Genomic DNA, 22,004 nt, shown 5'->3' with positions numbered 1-22,004 from the left:
AATGACATATTTCGTTTGTATTTTGATTTGTATTTGATTAGAAAATTCTTCTTTTTTTATACCATATTGACATAATTGGTAAATAATGGTCTCATAAAAACAAATACTTCACTTGCGTCTTATGCGTTCTTTTTAGTTTCTGAATGATAAAATCTGTCAGATAGATGTATAAATAAATCTTTATTCTAGCTAAATATATCGGTTCTTACTCCAAAACGTTGCGTGTGTGACGGGCAACAAATAACAATTCTGTCATTTGATTAAAGAGGAAAATTAATTCACGACCTCCAACTTTTGGGACAAGCGCTCTACAACGAAATCCCGAAGCAAAAAAACAACGTTAAAGAAACAGAAAATGTGGAAAAGACAATTCTATCCTCTTTTCTTAAGAAGAGATATTGCCCTTAAAATCAATTGTTACCCGAAAGCGGAAAAAAGGTTAAAGAAACTTAACAGAAAATCTTGAATAGACAAAATTGTTACCAATATTTTACGTTTTTCTACAAATCATCATGAAACAATCGTTGTAATAGTCCTTGATTGACATTTTATTTTACACAGGTTAAGCGTTTTCGGCTAAACACGTGATAATAGAAATGAACAGCAACACAGGATTTAGAAGAAAAAAAATACCTTCGCCATAAAAAGTTAGTCTAATACTAAATATAGGAATAATTGCGTTTCAATGTCAATTTTCATCTATTGAAAAATGTGTACATTATTTGTTGTTGCTTAATTCGAAACTAAACTGTAGCAGATATAGAAAATGTAACCAGTAAAAAAATGTTATATAAAAATTGTAAATCTTTGTATATATTATATATGTCGTGTGCAAGTTGCGATTTTGTACATGTAATAACATGTATATTTATATACGAGGTACTTTTGTACATGTTATAACTTATATTTTAGCATTGTACAAATTATAAAAGTACAATATAGTTGTACACGTTATAACCTGTACAAAATTGCAGCTTGTACACGACATATATGCATTTTTTGCGTTGCTGCAATTTAAATAAAAATACTCATATTGTGTATACTGAATTCCGAGTTCTAAGACAAGTATGGACTCAAACGAAATCCGAGTTCTATATTTTAATTAGATTGGTGTTGATGGCACACGCTCTATATATAAAAGACTAAAAGGAATTTTCACACCAACAGAAAATCATGTTTAAAGTAGAAAAATAAGTCAGTGAATTTTTAGCTCAAGTCAAAAGAACAAATGCAACTCCTAAATATGATATCTGACAAACTTTGCTTTAAAGGAGGGGAACCGGGTTCAGACTGCTCCCGTATGAATGTAAGTATGCACACAACATTAAAAGGTTACACAATGAAAAATTCTCGTATTTTTCAATACGTAAATGTTTTAATCTAAGAACATGCTCACATCAATTGAGGTTTGGTCAGTACATTCTTCAAGCAAGATATTGAGAAGTTTATTCTGATCTTCGGTCAGTAAAAGTCCAGCTGATTTCAAACAGGATAAAAACACAGGAATTTCCACTTTCTTTTTCTCGTCACACTTTCCTTCTAAGAACTCGTGCACCTCTACTTTGTTATTGATACAGTAATTATTTACCAGATCTAAAATGTTTGAAGGGTTGACAGTTTCCTTCGGAACATCAAAATACAGAGCATCGTTTTCGGATCTCATCCTCTTTTTGATAATAAACTTTGACAAGATTGGCCCATGTATAACTTTGACGGGGCGTATTTTATCCAATTCTTTCGTCATATTCAAAAATTCTTTGTCAACTTCAACACCACTTAGGTCAAGTTCTTCAACGATCGAATAAGGAGAGCTGATCCCTTGTAGTATAGCCTTCGTGCCCTCAACACCAAATTTGTTATGTCCTATTTTAAATGTTTTTAACACATCATTAACCTCTAAAGCCTTTCCGATTACCAATGCCCCAGGATCTGATATTCTGTTATAACTAACGTCCAGAATTAGAAGTGTGTGGTGTTTCTTAATTATGTCAGCAATAGCAAACGCAACATCATCATCAAAGCCATTCATTGATAAATTGACTTTACGAAGGCCCATGTTTTCCGAAATTCCCTCACATAGCTTTATTGCACTGGCGCGTCTAAAATGATTCCAACTTAAATTTAAATTGTCAATGGTCTCGTTTTCCGAAACAGCTGGTCCGATGATACTACCGGCTTTTTCGGAAAATTCGTTATGACTTAAGTTTAAATGTCTGATGCGGTTATTTTCGTTTATTGCGTCCGCCATGATTTTAGCATCATGATCTGAAATTTCATTTCCGGACAAATTTATATTTTGAATTACAGTGTTTTGCATTAGCATGTTGCAGACAGATTCTATACCTTTGCTTCCTAGACGATTATCGGACAAGTCAACATCGGAAATGTAACAATTCTCCAATAACATCGAAGCAATTGCGTCACCGCCTTCAGCTTCCAACCAATTATCATGAAGATCTAGGATAAGGGTTGATGTATTGCTCTGCATAGGCAGGGCTATTGCTTTGGCGCCAAGTTTTCCTAGACCGTGATGCCTCAATTTCAATTCTTTATCATTCAAATGCCGTAAGAAATAAGAACAGGGTACAACACCTAAATGTTTGCAAGCACACATATAAATTCCTCGCATGTCGGAATCAAACTCTGACTTTTCTTCTTCAATTTCTAAGTCCGTATCAGGATCCTGGTCTTCTTTTTTCTTAAGTTCCCTTTCTCCTTCAGCCTCTTCATCTACACTATCCTCGTTTTCATCTACACTATCCTCGTTTTCGTCTACACTATCCTCGTTTTCATCTACAATATCCTCGTTTTCATCTTCTTTTTTTTGTTCACCGGTTTCCCCTTCATTTTCTTGATTTGTTATGCTAATCTCTTCTTCTACACCATGCTGCACATCGGTTACACTTTCCTCTTCCAAAATTGGCATCATTTGATTTGCCTCATCGCTGCTAGTAGTCGCCATGTTGTTGAATTTAGATAAATCGATGGCCCCAAAAACTGCCTTACGTAAACAACAGTCCTAAAGGTACAATGGGTATAAACGTTGTGAGTCTATTTAGTTGCTAGGTGAGATTTGACGTCTGTGGCGTCATAAAGCGTAGCTTCTTATAAAATTCTAAAGGGAGCTTACATAATTATGTAGATATAAAACAAAATTTCTACCAAGTTGGTGAAATCATTCTTGAGTTATTGTCCGAAAATTGGAAATTTCCCTCATTTTTGTCGAGCCTTCGACTTTAGTCGAAAAAGCGAGACATAGCGATCCTATATTCCGTCGGCGTCGGCGTCGTCCACAAATATTTACCCTGTGGTTAAAGTTTTTGAAATTTTAAGAACTTTCTTAAACTATCCAGAATTTGTACTAAACATGGACAGAAGCTTCCTTATGATCATAAGATAGTAAATTTTGTAAAAATGAAATTCCCGTTTTTTCGTATTTCACTTGTAAATGGACTTATTTTTTCTGTTGGGAAACAATACAATCACTCTGTGGTTAAAGTTTTAAAGTTTTAATAACTTTCTTTAACTTTTCCTGGATTTGTACCAAACTTGAACAGAAGCTTGTTTATGATTATAAGATAGTATCCAGAATTAAATTAAAAAAAAACAAACTTTTTTTACCGTATTTTGCTTATAAATCAACTTAGTTTTTCTTCCAGTTAACATTAAATACAGTCTGCACTTGAAGTTTTTAAAACGTTTAGTAGATTCATAAGCTATGCTGGATTATTACCAAACTTTTTTTTGAGTTAATATAAAAAAAAAAGAAGATGTGGTATGATTGCCAATGAGACAACTATCCACAAAAGACCAAAATGACACAAATATTAACAACTATAGGTCACCGTACGGCCTTCAACAACGAGCAAAGCCCATACCGCATAGTCAGCTATAAAAGGCCCTGATAAGACAATGTAAAACAATTCAAACGAGAAAACTAACAGCCTTATTTATGTAAAAAAAAATAACGAAAAACAAATATGTAACACATAAACAATCGACAACCACTGAATTACAGGCTCCTGGCTTGGGACAGGCACATACATAAATAATGTGGCGGGGTTAAACATGTTAGCGGGATCCCAACCCTCCCCGTAACCTGGGACAGTGGTATAACAGTACAACATAAGAACGAACTATAAAAATCAGTTGAAAAAGGCTTAACTCATCAGATAGACAAAAAATACAAGTGGACGTGGCCGGGTACTTATACATCCCGACATGTTGATGGTATACAAAAATACGTCCGGTGAATATGAGGTCAAGGTCAAATAAAACATGCAAGACTGACATGCACATCCTTAAATATTTCCATACACGAAATATAGTTGACCTATTGCAAAAAGGAAGAAAGAAGAAAAAGAAAAATTTCAAAAACTTAACTTTGACCACTGAACCATTAAATTGAGGTCGTGGTCAGAGGACTCCTGTTAGTTAGACATGTGCACCTTACAATTATTTCATATACCAAATATAGTAAACCTATTGCATACAGTGTAAGAAAAACAGACCAAAACACAAAAACTTAAGTATAACCACTGAACCATGAAAATGAGATCAAGGTCAGATGACACCTGCCAGTTGAACATGTACATCTTACAATCATTCCATGCACCGAATATACTGGACCTTTTGCTTATAGTTTCTGAGATATTGACTTGACCACCAAAACTTAACCTTGTTCACTGATCCAGTTAAGATCAAGTGAAAACGTCTGAGAGGCATGATGAACATGCAAGGTACGCACATACCAAATATAGTTATCCAATTACTCATATAAGAGAGAAATCAACATTACCAAAAATTACAACTTATTTTTTTCAAGGAGTCATTTAACCATGAAATTGAGGTCAAGGACAACGGACATGTGACAGACAGTTACAAAATAACATGAGGCATTGATATACAAAGTGTGAAGCATCCAGGTCTTCCACCTTCTTAAATATCAAAAGCTTTTAAAAGTTATCCAACACCGAATCCGCAACAACCGCCATTGCTGCTGAATAACTATCTCTATGTCGAGCTTTCTGCTACAAAAGTCAGAAGCAAATCATTGTTGTTGATTCATCTACAATTATGGACAAAGGAAGATAACTCCAATTTAAACAAATAATTTAAACCAACTACAATTATGGACAAAGGAAGATAACTCCACTTTTTTTAAAATGTTCTTTTTTTATCAATTTGATCTGTGTTTTGTGGTAATTATCATTTTGTATAAGTTTCATGAAAATTGGTTAAAGCAAACTAAAGTTAGAGAACCTAAACCAACTTTGGGACCCTTGATGTAGACTAATTTGAAAATGGGACAAAAAAATAGGAAACTACATACACAGCTAGATTCAGCATATTAAAGAACCCCAATTATTCAATTTTTGATGATATCAAACAAAGTTTAATTTTGGACCCTTTGGGCCCCTAATTCCTAAAATTTTGGGACAAAAACTCCCAAAATTAATCCCAACCTTCCTTTTATGGTCAAAAACCTAATGTTTAAATTTCATAGATTTGTATTAACTTATACTAAAGTTTTGGTGGGAAAACCAAGAAAAATGCTTATTTGGGCCCCTAATTCCCAAACTGTTGGGACCTAAACTCCCAAAATCAAACCCAACCTTCCTTTTGTGGTCATAAATCTTGTTTAAATTTCATAGATTTCTATTTACTTATACTTAAGTTATAGTGCGAAAATCAATGTGTCTTCTGACAACGACGCTATCGTCATACCAATATAATTGAATATTTTTGTGGTCATATAACAACTCTGAATTACAAGGATACTCTGATTTGTGATGGTTTGCTGAAGTGCTATTGATTATATAAACTATTTTCTTAATGTTTTCTGTGTTAAGATGTGGATTTCTTTGTTAGTTTTATCTTTTAAGTGTTTCTTTTTACCAAAGTTCACTTTGAAACAGTTATTGCCTAGACCACTTTAGTTGTCATCTAATAGCTACAGGATTTATTTAAAAATAAACAAACAGCCATACAACCTTTAGAAATTGACCTCTTTAGATTCCACATAGTATAGTATCATATAAAACCAGTCTTCTTTTTTTCCTTAATTTTTTGTATATAAAGAAGGATGTAAATGTTCTCGTTTGAATTGTTTTACATTGTCATTTTAGAGCCTTTTATAGCTGACTATGCAGTCTGGGCTTTGCTCATTGTTGAAGGTTGTATAGTGACCTTAAGTTGTTAATATCTGTGTTATTTTGGTCTCTTGTGGTAAAGAAAAAGCACTAGGGGAGGAAAAAAACAGATGCTCCACAGGGCACAACTTTATATGACTGCAGAGGTAGAACCCTGAATGGTTGGGGCAAGTATGGACACAACATTCAAGCTCTTAATTCCTAAACTGTTGGGACCAAAACAAATATGATTATTTCAATTTTAACAATAATGTATAAATACCATTTTGAAAGACAGATAATAATGGATCAGTTTATCCTAAAGATTTATAAAATGTAAGACATCAAAATACATCATTTTCAAAAAATGATATCAAAATGAAACCAGATGCTCCGCAGGGCGTAGCTTTATACGACCGCAGAGGTTGAACCCTGAACGGTTGGGGCAAGTATGGACACAACATTCAAGCTGGATTCCGCTCTAAATTTGGATTGTGATTAAATAGTTGACACAGCATAGATTTCTGACACAGAATGAATGTATTCAAATGAACTTAAAATTTTTGTTTTCTCTTAGAGTAATTCACTATGCTGTTGAATATTAATCCTCTCAAAAAAATGTTTGAAGAAATTTTCTTTTTATTTATGAAATTTCAAATGAGAAAAATTGAACCCAATTTTTTAATCACATCCCCCTTTCCCTTATTCCAAAACTAATTTCAATTAAAATATTCTAATGGAGTTTGCAACAATTACTACTCATTTAAATACATCATAAAATATTAAGATGTAAAAAAAACTGCTTGTTATCACTGAATGGTAAAGATTATTTAAATTTATCAGTTGGTAGTAAAAAGTGAATATACATTGTATATTGTATATAACAAAGATTTAAGTTGATTCTGGACAAAGAAAGATAACTCCAATTAAAAAAAATTCTTGCAGATATTTCTTGCTTACTATACTGGACAAAGAAAGATAACTCTTAATTAAAAAAAATTTTGCTATTTCACAATATTGTGAAATTAGATATTTCTTGCCATTGCACAATACTGTGCAATTGAAAAGACTTGCTATTGCACAATACTTAATATAATAATTTTAGATCCTGATTTGGACCAACTTGAAAACTGGGCCCATAATCAAAAATCTAAGTACATGTTTAGATTCAGCATATCAAAGAGGCCCAAGAATTTAATTTTTGTTAAAATCAAACTTAGTTTAATTTTGGACCCTTTGCACTTTAATGTAGACCAATTTTAAAACTGGACCAAAAATTAAGAATCTACATACACAGTTAGATTTGGCATATCAAAGAACCCCAATTATTCAATTTTTGATGAAATCAAACAATGTTTAATTTTGGACCTCGATTTGGGCCAACTTGAAAACTGGGCCAATAATCAAAAATCTAAGTACATTTTTAGATTCAGCATATCAAAGAACCCAAAGGTTTCAATTTTTGTTAAAATCAAACTTAGTTTAATTTTGGACCCTTTGGACCTTAATGTAGACCAATTTGAAAACGGGACCAAAAATTAAGAATCTACATACACAGTTAGATTCGGCATATTAAAGAACCCCAATTATTCAATTTTGATGAAATCAAACAAAATTTAATATTTTGGACCCTTTGGGCCCCTTTTTCCTTAACTGTTGGGACCAAAACTCCCAAAATCAATACCAACCTTCCTTTAATAGTCATAAACCTTGTGTTTAAATTTCATAGATTTCTATTTACTTATACTAACGCTATGGTGCGAAAACCTAGAAAAATGCTTATTTGGGTCCCTTTCTGGCCCCTAATTCCTAAACTGTTGGGACCGAAACTCCCAAAATCAATACCAACCTTCCTTTTGTGGTCATAAACATTGTGTTTAAATTTCATTGATTTCTATTTACTTTAACTAAAGTTATTGTGCGAAAACCAAGAATAATGCTTATTTGGGCCCTTTTTTGGCCCCTAATTCCTAAACTGTTGAAACCAAAACTCCAAAAATCAATCCCAACCTTTCTTTTGTGGTCATAAACCTTGTGTCAAAATTTCATAGATTTCTATTAACTTAAACTAAAGTTATAGTGCGAAAACCAAGAAAATGCTTATTTGGGCCCTTTTTGGCCCCTAATTCCTAAAATGTTAGGACCAAAACTCCCAAAATCAATACCAGCCTTCCTTTTATGGTCATAAACCTTGTGTTAAAATTTCATAGATTTCTATTCACTTTAACTAAAGTTAGAGTGCGAAAACTAAAAGTATTCGGACGACGACGACGACGACGACGCCGACGCCAACGTGATAGCAATATACGACGAAAATTTTTTCAAAATTTGCGGTCGTATAAAAATGCAAAACAACTTATTTTTGATGGAGAAAAAATATCCTTCATGATTCTTCTATATACTCTTGTTTATATTTACCTACTTGTTTATTTAAAATTTGAAATCTAAAATTAAAGTGCAACAACACTATATACACACTTAATTTAGATGTAGCATTGTAAATGCCCTGCAAACGTCGACAACAAAGATCTTTTAAAATAATGTTTGTGAAGACATTTCACAAGTCTTATTTGAATATTGAGTTTGTCAATACCTGCACTCTGTGTTTCCTGGCCCTTAATTTGGTTGAAATCCAGCTGATTTTATCAAATTTCACCAAAATTCCTTATCTTGACCTTTTTGGGACGTAAAAATCCACGTGTTAGAATTAAACTTGGACAAAAATAGTTCTGTTTAACTTTCTCACATGTCTTTATGGCAACTTAAATCAATTATTGTCTTGTAACTATGAACTTTATAATTGGGGCCAAATATGGCCCTTACCGAACTTACTCCTTTAATTTGTTCTTACTAATGAAAAAATCTATTTCTGTGATTTAAAACTAACCTTCCATCGTCATATAGACCATCCCTCATCAGGAAAAACACCATCACACTTTGACATAGAACATGACATCTGTGAGTCTGTCATATTTACTAATTCACATGTGACCTAAAACAACCTTGAACCAAAAATTTTTATCCATGTACTGGAATGATGGACAATCAGAATAGAAAAGTATTTAAAGACTTTTTTCAGATTATTTAGTTAACAGGATGTTGATTAGGTAAAGAACAATATTGTGCTTAGCTTTTATTTAGTAATGAACTTCATCATGTGTTTCAAATATATCATTAAACAAATATAAAGCTTGTATTTTATTCATCAAGAATAATTCATGAACATACACTTCTTTGGTACAAATCATAATGTGAATCATCAGTGTTATTGGAACAATTTTCCCCTATACACAATCCAGAATTCATCTGTGAATCCCCAAACAATTCTGTATGATCACTACTGGCTATCACTGGGATATTATAAACTTTTTCAGCACTTACATCAACCTGTTTGGTACAGTTTGTATTTTTATTGCTAACTTCAACACCTTTTTCAATAAGTTCATCTTCTGTATGTTTGTTCAAAATATCAATATTGATAATATTTAGTCCTTTATTGTTTTGACTGAATTTTAAATACTTTCTTCTTGGCAAATGTTTTTCATGAACTCCAGCCTCAGAAATACATAGATGTGATTCTGTCAAATATTGCACACTTCCTGTCACATGACCTGCCTGTTTCAGATTCTGCTTTTCATCATGAGCACTCTCTGATTCTGATAAACAAATACGATCTTCAGTTGATTCACATTTAATTAGTTTAGGATTGATTCCAGTTACTAATGCAGCACAGCTTTTCTTTTTTACTCCTTTTCTACTTTTCTTCTGAAAAAGAATATTTTTGTGTAATCTTTGTTTGTCAACAAATATGCAATAAAAAGGGCTAGGTTTACATTTTCTTAAACTTTGTCTTAAATTCAACTCTTTAAAAGTGTTATTTCGTTCCTTAAAACTGATGGAGATAATATTCTTTAATATAACTAATAGTATTTTTTTCTAGATTCCTGGAGGTGCTCCTATTCCAGGAGTAATATATAGGAGAACAAGAAGAAATTCATGAAAATTTTGCAGACTGATTCAAGGGGGATAATTCATGCAAATTTTACGTTTGAAAGAAACTAAAAAAGAGTTATCAAATGGTTTAATGCAGCTTTGGGTTTTCAACGAGTACTGCTCAAGTATTCAATATGATAATAACTGATGCACTGTCTTAGATTATTCATTTTTTGCCTACAGTGATTTTTTTTATGCCTCCTGATTAACTTCTAGGAACTTTCAATGTATTTCACAAGGAAATTTTGCTATTCCGGCCTTAAAGGGCTTATGAAACAAGATAGTTGAAAACAGAAAACAATTCTGAAATGCTTAGTTATTTTATTACCAGGGCGGGTCATCAACAAATCTCAGGTGAGCTGGTTAATCCCCAGATCACGCTGGCAAAAAAATAAGGTCAGTTGACAGGTATAAAAACAGGAAAAACCATTGTCAAAATAATAATTCTGGAAGTCCAAGTTATGATGGACACTCGAACTATGCATGTGAAGTGTTCCTTGTTTTTAACCTATGTTAAAGTAAAAAGGAACCTATCCTAATTTTCAAGATCTCAACTCTATACTAACCTTAGGAGGTGTGCCTTTCATTTGGTGTAAGAGAGTATGTTTCTGACATTTTTGCTGAAATACAAAATCAAATTATTTGTCATAACAGTCTGTTTTAGGAGGATATAGATATCTCATTTTTGTGTGTTTAAGAAATCTTCTTTTTATAAGAATCTTTTATAATTTGATAAGTTCAATGAGATGTTTTCATTATTATCTTTTTTAATTTCCACATTAGCTTTCTATATCATCTCTGACAACATATCATTTTTTTTTTAAATACAAAGCTTGAAACATTAAACCATTTCATATTTACTGATTTTCAATGAATTCATTTGAAGAGTGACAACAACAAAAAAGTTAGAGAACAGAAATGAAAATTTCAGTAACTTTTCGATTTGCAAAGGGACATAACTCTAGAATGATAAAAGTGATGCAATCAAAATTATAACTTGTTCTGTGTTTTGTGGTAATACTTTGGATACATTTATTTTTGTTGGTAGCAATTTGACAAAAAATTGCATGATTTCAAGGTTTTGCTTTTTCTACAAAGCTTATAGAAAATTTACAATTGGTTGAACATTTACATTCGTGCAGGTTAACCTGTACCCATGGAATCCAGGAAAACTGGTATCCAACGAATATTAATGAATCCCCAGTTAGCATTGTGTATAAGTTTCATAACATTTTGTTGAGGCAAACTAAAGTAAGAGAAAGGAAACCAAAAAAAAAGTAATTTTTCCATTTGTAAAAGTAAAATCACAAAAATACTGAACTCAGAGGAAAATCAATTCGGAAAGTCCATAATCACATGGCAAAATCAAACAACAAAACGCATCAAAAACGAATGGACAAGAACTGTCATATTCCTGACTTGGTACAGGCATTTTCAAATGTAGAAAATGGTGGATTAAACCTGGTTCTAAAGCGCTAATCCTCTCACTTTAATGACAGTCTCATCAAATTCCGTTTATTTACATTGATGCGTTGAACAAACAGACACAATAAACAAAATAGTCAAAACATGGGTAAATCAGTCATCATCGTATAACAATTTCAAAAGGAACAATTTAACAGAACACGAACACATCTACTATCTACGAATACATTGATTAATTTGAGTGTCTGACGTCAGAAATTGTTATACGTCACATTTTGTCGTTCAATGTGCATACAAACAATTTTTAAATTTTACATAGGCAACGTTAGCATACAGGGTTAAAAAATCATAAGTATGTAAGAATAAATTTCAGAAATAGACCGAGATTTAAACTAGTCTAAAAGTTATGTATATAATTTGCAAGAATCCAAAAATAGTTGATTTCACTACGCGATTGAATGATGTAAAGGGGCATAACTCTAAAACAGTTTTTTAAAGTGACGACACCAAAATTCAAAATTTCGTGGTAATAAGCATAATGTATAAGTTTCATAACATTTAAGTGAGGCAAATATAAATTAAAGAGATTGGAAACCAATTTTGGGAAGTACGTACTGACAAGGGTAAAATTGAATGCCCCCTACGCTACAGTGGGGGCATAAAAAGCATTTAAACACAAACAGTGCTTACTTTTGTTGAGAAGTTCCTATCACAGCCTTCATATTGACAAGAGAATCTGTGTCCTTCATGATAAGATTTAATGTGAGCTGTCAGATTCTTCTGTTCTAGATAAGTTCTACCACAGTTAGGTCTAGGACATGTGTACACTTCTCTCTCTTCACAATGACTTTTCATGTGTTGATGTAAAGCATTCTTCTGTGTGAATGTCTTGTCACATTCTGTACATATGTGCACTAAAAATTAATAAATGGATTGATGTAAAGCATTCTTCTGTGTGAATGTCTTGTCACATTCTGTACATATGTGCACTAAAAATTAATAAATGGATTGATGTTAAGCATTCTTCTGTGTGAACGTCTTGTCACATTCTGTACATATGTGCACTAAAAATTAATAAATGGATTGATGTAAAGCATTCTTCTGTGTGAATGTCTTGTAACATTCTGTACATATGTGCACTAAAAATAAATAAATGGATTGATGTAAAGCATTCTTCTGTGTGAATGTCTTGTCACATTCTGTACATATGTGCACTAAAAATTAATAAATGGATTGATGTAAAGCATTCTTCTGTGTGAATGTCTTGTCACATTCTGTACATATGTGCACTAAAAATTAATAAATGGATTGATGTTAAGCATTCTTCTGTGTGAACGTCTTGTCACATTCTGTACATATGTGCACTAAAAATTAATAAATGGATTGATGTAAAGCATTCTTCTGTGTGAATGTCTTGTCACATTCTGTACATATGTGCACTAAAAATTAATAAATGGATTGATGTAAAGCATTCTTCTGTGTGAATGTCTTGTCACATTCTGTACATATGTGCACTAAAAATTAATAAATGGATTGATGTTAAGCATTCTTCTGTGTGAACGTCTTGTCACATTCTGTACATATGTGCACTAAAAATTAATAAATGGATTGATGTAAAGCATTCTTCTGAGTGAATGTCTTGTAACATTCTGTACATATGTGCACTAAAAATAAATAAATGGATTGATGTAAAGCATTCTTCTGTGTGAATGTCTTGTCACATTCTGTACATATGTGCACTAAAAATAAATAAATGGATTGATGTAAAGCATTCTTCTGTGTGAATGTCTTGTCACATTCTGTACATATGTGCACTAAAAATTAATAAATGGATTGATGTAAAGCATTCTTCTGTGTGAATGTCTTGTCACATTCTGTACATATGTGCACTAAAAATTAATAAATGGATTGATGTAAAGCATTCTTCTGTGTGAATGTCTTGTCACATTCTGTACATATGTGCACTAAAAATTAATAAATGGATTGATGTAAAGCATTCTTCTGTGTGAATGTCTTGTCACATTCTGTACATATGTGCACTAAAAATTAATAAATGGATTGATGTAAAGCATTCTTCTGTGTGAATGTCTTGTCACATTCTGTACATATGTGCACTAAAAATTAATAAATGGATTGATGTAAAGCATTCTTCTGTGTGAATGTCTTGTCACATTCTGTACATATGTGCACTAAAAATTAATAAATGGATTGATGTAAAGCAATTGCAAGTCTAGTAATACTAGCATCATGTGATCAATATTTTGTAATATAATTACAATAAAGTACTTACAGTATGTATACAGAGTCTTCTGAATAAGATTGTTTGCTTTGGGAATTCGGAATGATGTTGGAATACATGGATGTTAGGTGTCATTTTTATTCAAAGTCATACATGTAGAATGTTGCTGATTGGTTGTTTGAGCCATTTCAGGAATTGCTCGTGTATTTACTTTTAAGAACATGTTTTTTTTTTTTATAAAAGTAGGATCCTACACATATCTATGCTGCCTGAGACAGATTCAAGACTCAATCAGGAGTCAATTTGAAATATGGTCAGATCATGTTTCCATAGTCATACAAATTTGTATTATGTAAGAATTTTCAAAGGAAATTGTTGTATCACAATGCATTTTTAATTCCACAAAACCCCATGAGATGAGGATCATCCTGATCCATTTTTATAGATATCTGTAGTCTTGAGTCAGGTTCAGGAGGAGCTATGTGTCCTCGGTCATTAAACTTTACTTAGTACTCAAGAATACAAAATTTGTGCTCTTCACACCAAAACCAGTATGTTAATTGAGGCATTCGGGTGTGGGAATTTCTCACTACATTGAAGACCTGTTGGTGACCTTCTGATGTTGTTAAGGAGAAACACAGTAGTTATTTTTTTTAAATTTTATAATTACATACATGTTTGATGGTGTAGATATCTGTGTTGTCTAAATTATATGTATATACATAAAAGATGCTTCAGATATCTGTTGTTTGAACAGGTTAAGGAGAAACACAGTACTGGTAGTTATTTTTTTAGGATTTAATATTTACGTACATGTAGGATGGTGTAGATATCTGTGTTGTTAAACATTTTTTTACATACATGTAGGATGCACAAAAGTTATTTTTAGGATTTAATATTTACATACATGTAGGGTGGTGTAGATATCGGTGTTGTCTGAGTTGAGTCCACGTGTCAAATACTTCTTTACATCCATCATGGTTACATTGATATCCTAAAATTAGCCAATACATACATATTTTATAGTTTACAAGCAATAAGTTGAAATTAATAGAGAAGTTATTATTGTGTCATACTTTGGAAAATATTTTACAAATTGTAGATTTATTATCAATTTTTGGCACAGGAGACAACTTTGAACAGATATAACTGTAACTGTTCTTTGTGAAAAATGTACAGCAAATATAAATTGCACGTGTTAAACAAATTTCCAAACAATTCCTTTTGCCCAAAACAAATGTGGTTCTCAATTTTGAAACCTGCTTTTTAACACAGAGACAGTAATTTACTATGTGAGAGAATTGATGGATCAAGAGTACATATATACCTACCTGAATGAACTTTTATGTGTTGTTTCAGCTTACTTGGTAACAAAAATCTTTTCTCACAATCTTTAAAAATACATCTGTGGGAAATGAAGATAAATTATTAGTCAGTACAAAAATTCAAATTTACTGATGCAAACTGTCTTAAAAATATTATCTCTAATTTTATTTGTGTTTATAAAAATTTCAGAAAAAAATTGACATTTGTTTTTCATTACAAATTTTATTTATTACCTTTTGTAGTTGTTACTTTATCATATGGCACAAAAATATCAAAACAATGAATTCGTGTTGGCCCCAGAGGACTTTTAAAATGTAAACATCATTGAAAAAGTTCCAAATTATCTCCCTTTACTGGAAAAATGCCATTTTTTGGCTTTAAAATTGAAATATCTCTTTCAACTCATCATTGACCTATACTTTTAATATAATTTCGATATATGCTGTACTTAAACTAAATTATTGTAAAATTTGAGCGATTTCTGTAATAAATTTCTTCTTTTATTTCGATATCACTTTTATTTTCTCCTATTAGTTCAACAGAAAAAAAAACACTTTTACAAAGATGTATGCTTCTTTCGAAGGCAGATTGTGAGCGCAAATGATCGGTGACCCCATTTTTTAATTTTATTTTTCTATTAACTACAATGTATAAGATAAAGTTCATTTAAAGAAAAATATAGAGAAATCCTATATAAATGATTTAGACCCGCGAACCTCCTTAATTATGAGAAAAAATAAATGTGAACCTAATGCCAGCGTCACAGATTGGTGTATAGACCAGCATGCACCAGACATACACAGAAAATTGACAAGGTCGGTATACGTTAGTTGCACACTAGAGGAACGCTAAGCAATCGTTAAACACACGTTGACTAAGTTTGAAATACGTCAAAATGCAAAGCTATACGCTTGGTGAATGCTACAACTCAAGGAAATTTTTATGCAACAAAAAAAAATTTCATCCAGCTCAAGCGTTACTTAAACACACAATAAACACTTAGGTACGCTTCTTGTACACCCGATACACAGTTTAAGCTCATTGTGTACATGATACAGATAATATTGACAGGATGAATGCATCCAAAATTACTAGTGTATTGGCAGCGTACGTGATTTTTTGGCATGTTCAATTACCAACAACTTACAAATCTTGACATTACTGAATTAAAACAAAAATCAAATTGAATTAATACAGTTTGCAAAATTCCTAATTCTAAAGCATGTTAAGTCAGGTCTAACTTATCTCTTAATCATGTGACTAACTTACTTAAATGGTTTGACATCTGTATGTTCATACTCGTGTATAGTCAGGTGTTGATGTTTGTGGAAATATCTGGTACAGCCTTTAAATGTACACTGTAATAAAAAGAAACAATTAAACTAAAAAAAAGTCTAGAAATGAATTTGAAGTTGTTTTACTATGATGTCATATCTAGTCTAATCAGATGCTACTTGTCCTGAACATGCATGAAATATTTGCCACTGGACATTAAGCAAACAACAAAAGGATCAATCAATATTGATGCCATAGGTCTCAACATCCTTCTTTCATTTGTTTTTTTCTTTATCTTGCTTTAAACAAGAGATACTGCACGCAAATGCTCACAAAGCCTTGATAACCAGATGGACTGATATCACCAAATGTCCACTCCAGAAAGATCAGGGTTTAACAATTACTAAGACAGATTCTTAAATCTGACATGAATTTATCTGGTTCCTGGCCTTGAACTATTTAAATACAACTTGTAATAATAGGTTTATATTACCTCATACAGTTTCTGTTCATGCCTCCTTTTTATATGTTTATTCAGAGCTTGCTTTGATGAGAATGTCTGGTTACACCCTTCTTCCTCACACCTATAAATAATAAAAAAACCTTTTAAAACCTTCCTCACATCTATAAATAATAAATAATACATAACTTTTTAAACATCTTTATAATATAAGGGATCTGAATGAGTACCTGAATACAAAGATGATGCAAGACAGTGACTAATGGGTTTAGTAATTAGTTAAAACAGCATCCCATTCTTTTCAAAATTGATTCTAAGTTGATTTCAACATTTTCTCCTTCTTTCAACATAAAGTTAGAAATTTTCCCCATTTTAACCTTCACTGTGACCAGTGTGGTAATTATTGATTTAAATACAGTGGTTGATAATAAATTGCCTCTCTTTGACAACTTTTTGCCAGTAAACATGTACATGTGCTTAAATGTAAACAAAATACAAAAATCTCAAACTAATCAATTAGGCATTTACCACGATTTATTGGTATAGACTTATCCCCTGCAATTCTGAACCTTCAAAAGTGTTCATATATTGTCATATCAATACTTGTCAATACTTACAACAAAGACTGAACCACTGTGGATCCATGGACAGTTTCCTTGTGTCTGGTCAGGTGAGTTGATCTGGCATAACTTTTACCACATTCACAAAGGTAAGGTCTCTATAATGATAGAATAAAGTCAACAATTACAGTAATCATAATTCATGTAAATAAATTTAAAGCACTGGCTGCAATTATGTTGAAATGTAACAATAACAAAAAAAAATTTGTAACATTTGACAACAATTGCTGGAATACTCGCGATCAGTTGTGGTAGGAACAGATTAATCACAAAAGTAACAATAATACAGTTGTGTTCATTTCAGTCCATTACTAATGTTGTGTTGTACAGTGTACATTCAGAAATAAGTGAGAGGTTTTTTAATTAATGCGAATAATGTGACTCTTTATAAACATATTGAGTATTGTAATGTATAGTCCAAATAGTTATATTATGAAGTCTTGAAAGGCTATTTTGTAATATCTTCCTACATTTTGTACTTGTCATAACACTGAAGCCATTTTTTTCGTCTGGTATAGGAGAGAGAATTTTTGGCAGAACATTCATAGTTTTTCTATAGAAGACAAATCATTGTCTTTCAATGTTGTCATAATTTCATAAAGATGTTTGACTAATTCATAAATATGCTTGGGTCTTGTAGTTGATCAATTTTGGCAACTTTTCGACTTGTAGCCGGACATGCATGCCTGAAAGAGTCCATGCATATTTGAAACTTTTAAAAGCAGGTAAAATATTCCTTGCTTCTGTTAAGTTCTGTATCTGAATTTATAAGTTGAAGACACCAATTCTGGCTTTTATTCAACGGGAGAGACCTGGCTGACCTGGCCGCTTGAACTTTTGACGCACTCCCTTTTCCATTGTGGCATCAGATATTTTGTTTATTGAAGTCAAAATATTATAAGAACCTGTGTGATATCCAGTAATGGCGGACAAATAGGGATAAGGTGTATTGACTTATTAAAATCATTATTTTGTCTTAAATTAAAGCCAATAAAGGGAGACAAATTTAGAAACCCACAAATGTAGACCTTCATGAGTCAAAAGCAGATTTAGCATTATTTATACTTGTAACATTTCTAAGCTCTGATTGTAAGTTGGGAACAGTATATCAATTTATATGTTCCTGATGTAAGTGTTGTTTATTGTTAGTGTTGCCAGTGTTTGTCATTCACATTTATTGTCGACAAATTATAATATATTAGTGCTGGATTTTTTTTTATTTAAGTTCACGAGTCGAAGTATACCTCTCCTGTGTGTGTTCTCAAATGAATAATTAATCTATCTTTCCTTGAAAACGTCTTTTCACAGCCTTCAAATGAACAAACATGTGCACAGGTTGACATTTGATACATTTACAGAGTAACTTCCCTTTATTGGGATATACTAAAAACAAGAGTTTGGACCTGCTCAGGTACGGAAAGTTAAAAAAAAAAATAATTGCAAATCTTGTTCCTTTAATAATATAATTTCAGGCGGTTGATTTTATGAATAAGAGTGAAATTATTTTCTTCTGAATTGTCTGCCAATAGATTGCGTTTTAGGTTAAGTGTGATTTGGCGGTTAAATCATTCGGCACACGACAGGGTCTACTCGATATGTCACGTTAATTTTTACATCCATGATAATGCTTTTTGATATTTTGTATCATGCATTAAGAGATTGATTGATTTACAATAGATTGAGTTAATTGAAATATATGTAATATATGATGACATTTCCATCTGATTTCGTAATTTGTATATGATAAATATTAAAAATCAGATTATCTTCTGCAAATACAATGTATTCAAAATACAAAGAAAGCAATTAAATGATGTAAATCAATTATCCGATATCGTTAAATAAAAGGATTTACAATTGTCACTAAAATATTTTTAATTGATTAGAGAAATTATGAATGTTTCGAGGAGCACTTCTTTGCTCAGGGATCATTATCTTTTGATTTTGACAAATCAAAGAACTAATGTACTGTTTACGCAGACGAACTCAAGAACTGATGTCCACTTTGATGGCAAGCGAATAAACCATACAGGTACCAATCTCCTTGTAGACTGATGCTTCCAGTTTTTATTCGCATGTCGACTAAAAGAAACTTCAAGTTGCTTTCTCAAGCTGAGTGTTAAACATTTCAGACACAATTGTAAATTTCTGTGTCATTTGGTCTCTTGTGGAGTCCGAGAGTAATCAGTTGTTTCATTGCCAATCATGCCACATCATATAATTTGAAAAATCAAGAATTTGAAATTGATCCTATTAAATCGAAAGAGGATGAGTTAAGGAACAAAATAAGCTAAAATATCTATATGTTATGGACCTCTTTTTTGAGATATTTGAGTTTTAAAAATGGCGGGAAAACACAGGCACTGACTTGTCTCAGAAAAAAATTTCCTTTATACCTTAATGTTATATTTAAAAGGTATATAGAGAAAAACATTCTGAGACAAGTGCCTGTGCGAGAAAAGATTGGCAAAGGAGCTCTCGATCATGCACCTATCTATATTTTATCTTATTTTGTTCCGTAATTAATCATTCTCTTCTGACTAATAGTATCAATTTCAAGTTTTAATAGATTTTTATTAAAACTTCACCTAGATACACCCTTAATTTCAAAACTGTAAGACCGTAAGTTCTGAATCATTCCAAGATCACACATATTTTAAATCAAACGCATAGACTATTAGCTAACATCATGCAAACCGAAGCAGACTCTAGAATTAAGGCGTAAAACAAGTAGATTAACCATGTTTGACAAAGCATCCAATGATGAAGCAACAGTAAACATACCATAGTAAACAATTACTGATAGATCATACATCTGATCAAGAAACTACCATCCATATACATTTACAAGACCAGTACCTTGGCTTAATGGATGTCTACAAGTGTTGCTATATACCGTACACTATCATCGACTGGAATACAACAAAGCCATGATAGCTGCCTCCTTTAGTAGATTAATATTAACCATGTTCTACAAAGCACGATATGGTGGAGCAGCAGCAAACATATTATAGTATATTATTACTGATAGATCATCCATCTGATCAAGAAACTGCCACCCATAGACATGTCACAAGACAAGTGCCTTCTTGGACGTCTACAAGTGTTGCTATACACCGTACACTATCATCGACTGGAATACAACATAGTTGTCTCCTTTTGAGCATCGCCATCTATATAAATTTATTGAAGGCTTCACGGAGCACATACAGAGACTACACGTACATAGATTTGAGTTTTTTTTATGGGTTTTAAATTATTATTCTAAAATGAAACATTTTGACTGTACTTAGTGGTTTCATAACACTTTGTCTGTTGCACGAGTGTCCTCGTGATTATCGGAAGTGCAGTGACAAAGCGTTCAAAGTTCTATCAAAACGAAACTCTTATATATCAATTGTACACCAAATCGATTTTTTAATTTTCGAATAGGGCATGCCTCACAAAGTATCATTTTATTTAACTAACTATAAAAGACTTGAACTTAACTACATCCGAGATACTTGTGACACTTATAAGCATTGTTTCCGGTAGAAAAGATGTCAGTCACTCCACCTACCATAATATATCCATAATAAAGTCCAGTCTGGATACTAAAGTGCTATAGTTCTACCAGTAGGATGAAGGATTTAGTAGTTTCCTTGTTTTCGCTATTGACAGTAAGTATAGATACATCGGTTATGTTTAGAAAAAATAGTCGTAACTGAACATTTAAATTCAAAACTTGAGAATGACTTATCCTTGTCTCCTATTTCAATAAACTCTTACGGATCTTATTCTTATATATATAGATACGGAATCTGATGTACAGTAGTTGTCGTTTGTTTATGTAATTTATGCGTGTTTCTCGTTTTTCGTTTTTAGCTCACCTGGCCTAAAAGGCCATGTGAGCTTTTCTCATCACTTGGCGTCCGTCGTCGTCGTCGACGTCGTCGTCGTCTGTCGTCGTTAACAATTTTTCAAACATCTTCTTCTCTGAAACTACTGAATGGATTTGAATGAAACTTATCATGACTGTTCCTTAGTATATCCTGCACAAAATGTGCGCTTCGATTTTTGATCCGTCAAAAAACATGGCCGCCGTTACTTAAAATAGAACATAGGGGTCAAATTCAGTTTTTGGCTTATATCTCAAAAACGAAAGCACGTAGAGCAAATCTGACATGGGGTAAAAATGTTCATTAGGTCAAGATCTATCAGCCCTGAAATTTTCAGATGAATCAAACCAACCATTGTTGGGTTGCTGCCACTTAATTGGTAATTTCAAGGAAATTTTGCAGTTTTTTGTCATTATCTTGATTATTATTATAGATAAAGATATACTGTAAACAGCAAAAATGATCAGCAAAGTAAGATCTACAAATAAGTTAATATGACCAAAATTGTCAATTGACCCCTTAAGGGGTTATTGTCCTTAAATGACAATTTTTCACAATTTGTTCATCATATTTGCTAACTTTAAAAAATCTTCTCCTCTAAAACTACTCAACTAAATTCAACCAAACTTCAACTGAATGATCTGTAGGGTGTATAAA

At 32.2% G+C, this 22,004-nt stretch overlaps 3 protein-coding genes across 3 annotated transcripts in view; 1 reads left to right on the top strand and 2 right to left on the bottom strand.

Moving 5' to 3' along the window:
• Positions 1–1,340: 1,340 nt before the first annotated feature.
• Positions 1,341–3,076, bottom strand: LOC134712864 (leucine-rich repeat-containing protein 74A-like). The gene has a single exon (XM_063574833.1). It carries the CDS (start codon positions 2,960–2,962, stop codon positions 1,376–1,378), a length of 1,587 nt encoding a protein of 528 aa, XP_063430903.1. The 5' UTR covers positions 2,963–3,076; the 3' UTR covers positions 1,341–1,375.
• A 6,240-nt stretch (positions 3,077–9,316) lies between these two features.
• Positions 9,317–18,833, bottom strand: LOC134712863 (transcription factor IIIA-like). The gene is made up of 9 exons (XM_063574831.1): positions 18,714–18,833; positions 17,467–17,567; positions 16,883–16,973; positions 16,384–16,472; positions 15,120–15,193; positions 14,696–14,782; positions 12,240–12,463; positions 10,691–10,744; positions 9,317–9,896 (listed from the first exon to the last, which is right to left on the bottom strand). Exons 1-9 carry the CDS (start codon positions 18,819–18,821, stop codon positions 9,348–9,350), a joined length of 1,377 nt encoding a protein of 458 aa, XP_063430901.1. The 5' UTR covers positions 18,822–18,833; the 3' UTR covers positions 9,317–9,347.
• Positions 18,834–20,973: 2,140 nt separating this feature from the next.
• LOC134712862 (uncharacterized) overlaps positions 20,974–22,004 on the top strand; it is a 30,668-nt gene continuing 29,637 nt past the window's right edge. The window contains exon 1 of the mRNA XM_063574830.1: positions 20,974–21,128. Within this exon, the coding sequence (XP_063430900.1) occupies positions 21,090–21,128 (39 nt within the window). The 5' untranslated portion in view covers positions 20,974–21,089. The remainder of the gene's footprint in view (positions 21,129–22,004) is intronic.

Source organism: Mytilus trossulus, chromosome 3 (genome assembly GCF_036588685.1).
Source record: "Mytilus trossulus isolate FHL-02 chromosome 3, PNRI_Mtr1.1.1.hap1, whole genome shotgun sequence".
Taxonomy (NCBI): domain Eukaryota; kingdom Metazoa; phylum Mollusca; class Bivalvia; order Mytilida; family Mytilidae; genus Mytilus; species Mytilus trossulus.
The sequence above is the reverse complement of the archived record's forward strand: the minus strand, read 5'-3'. Positions and strand labels throughout refer to the sequence as shown.

Bases quoted from the DNA above. Each gene is read 5' to 3' on its own strand.
- LOC134712864 (XM_063574833.1), bottom strand. From the start codon at position 2,962: ATGGCGACTACTAGCAGCGATGAGGCAAATCAAATGATGCCAATTTTG.
- LOC134712863 (XM_063574831.1), bottom strand. From the start codon at position 18,821: ATGTATCAAATGTCAACCTGTGCACATGTTTGTTCATTTGAAGGCTGT. The intron at 17,568-18,713 runs GTATACTTCGAC...CTATCATTATAG, and splicing joins TGAGAACACACACAGGAGAG to AGACCTTACCTTTGTGAATG. The intron at 9,897-10,690 runs GTTAGTATAGAG...ATTCTTTTTCAG, and splicing joins TGAAAGGCACACCTCCTAAG to AAGAAAAGTAGAAAAGGAGT.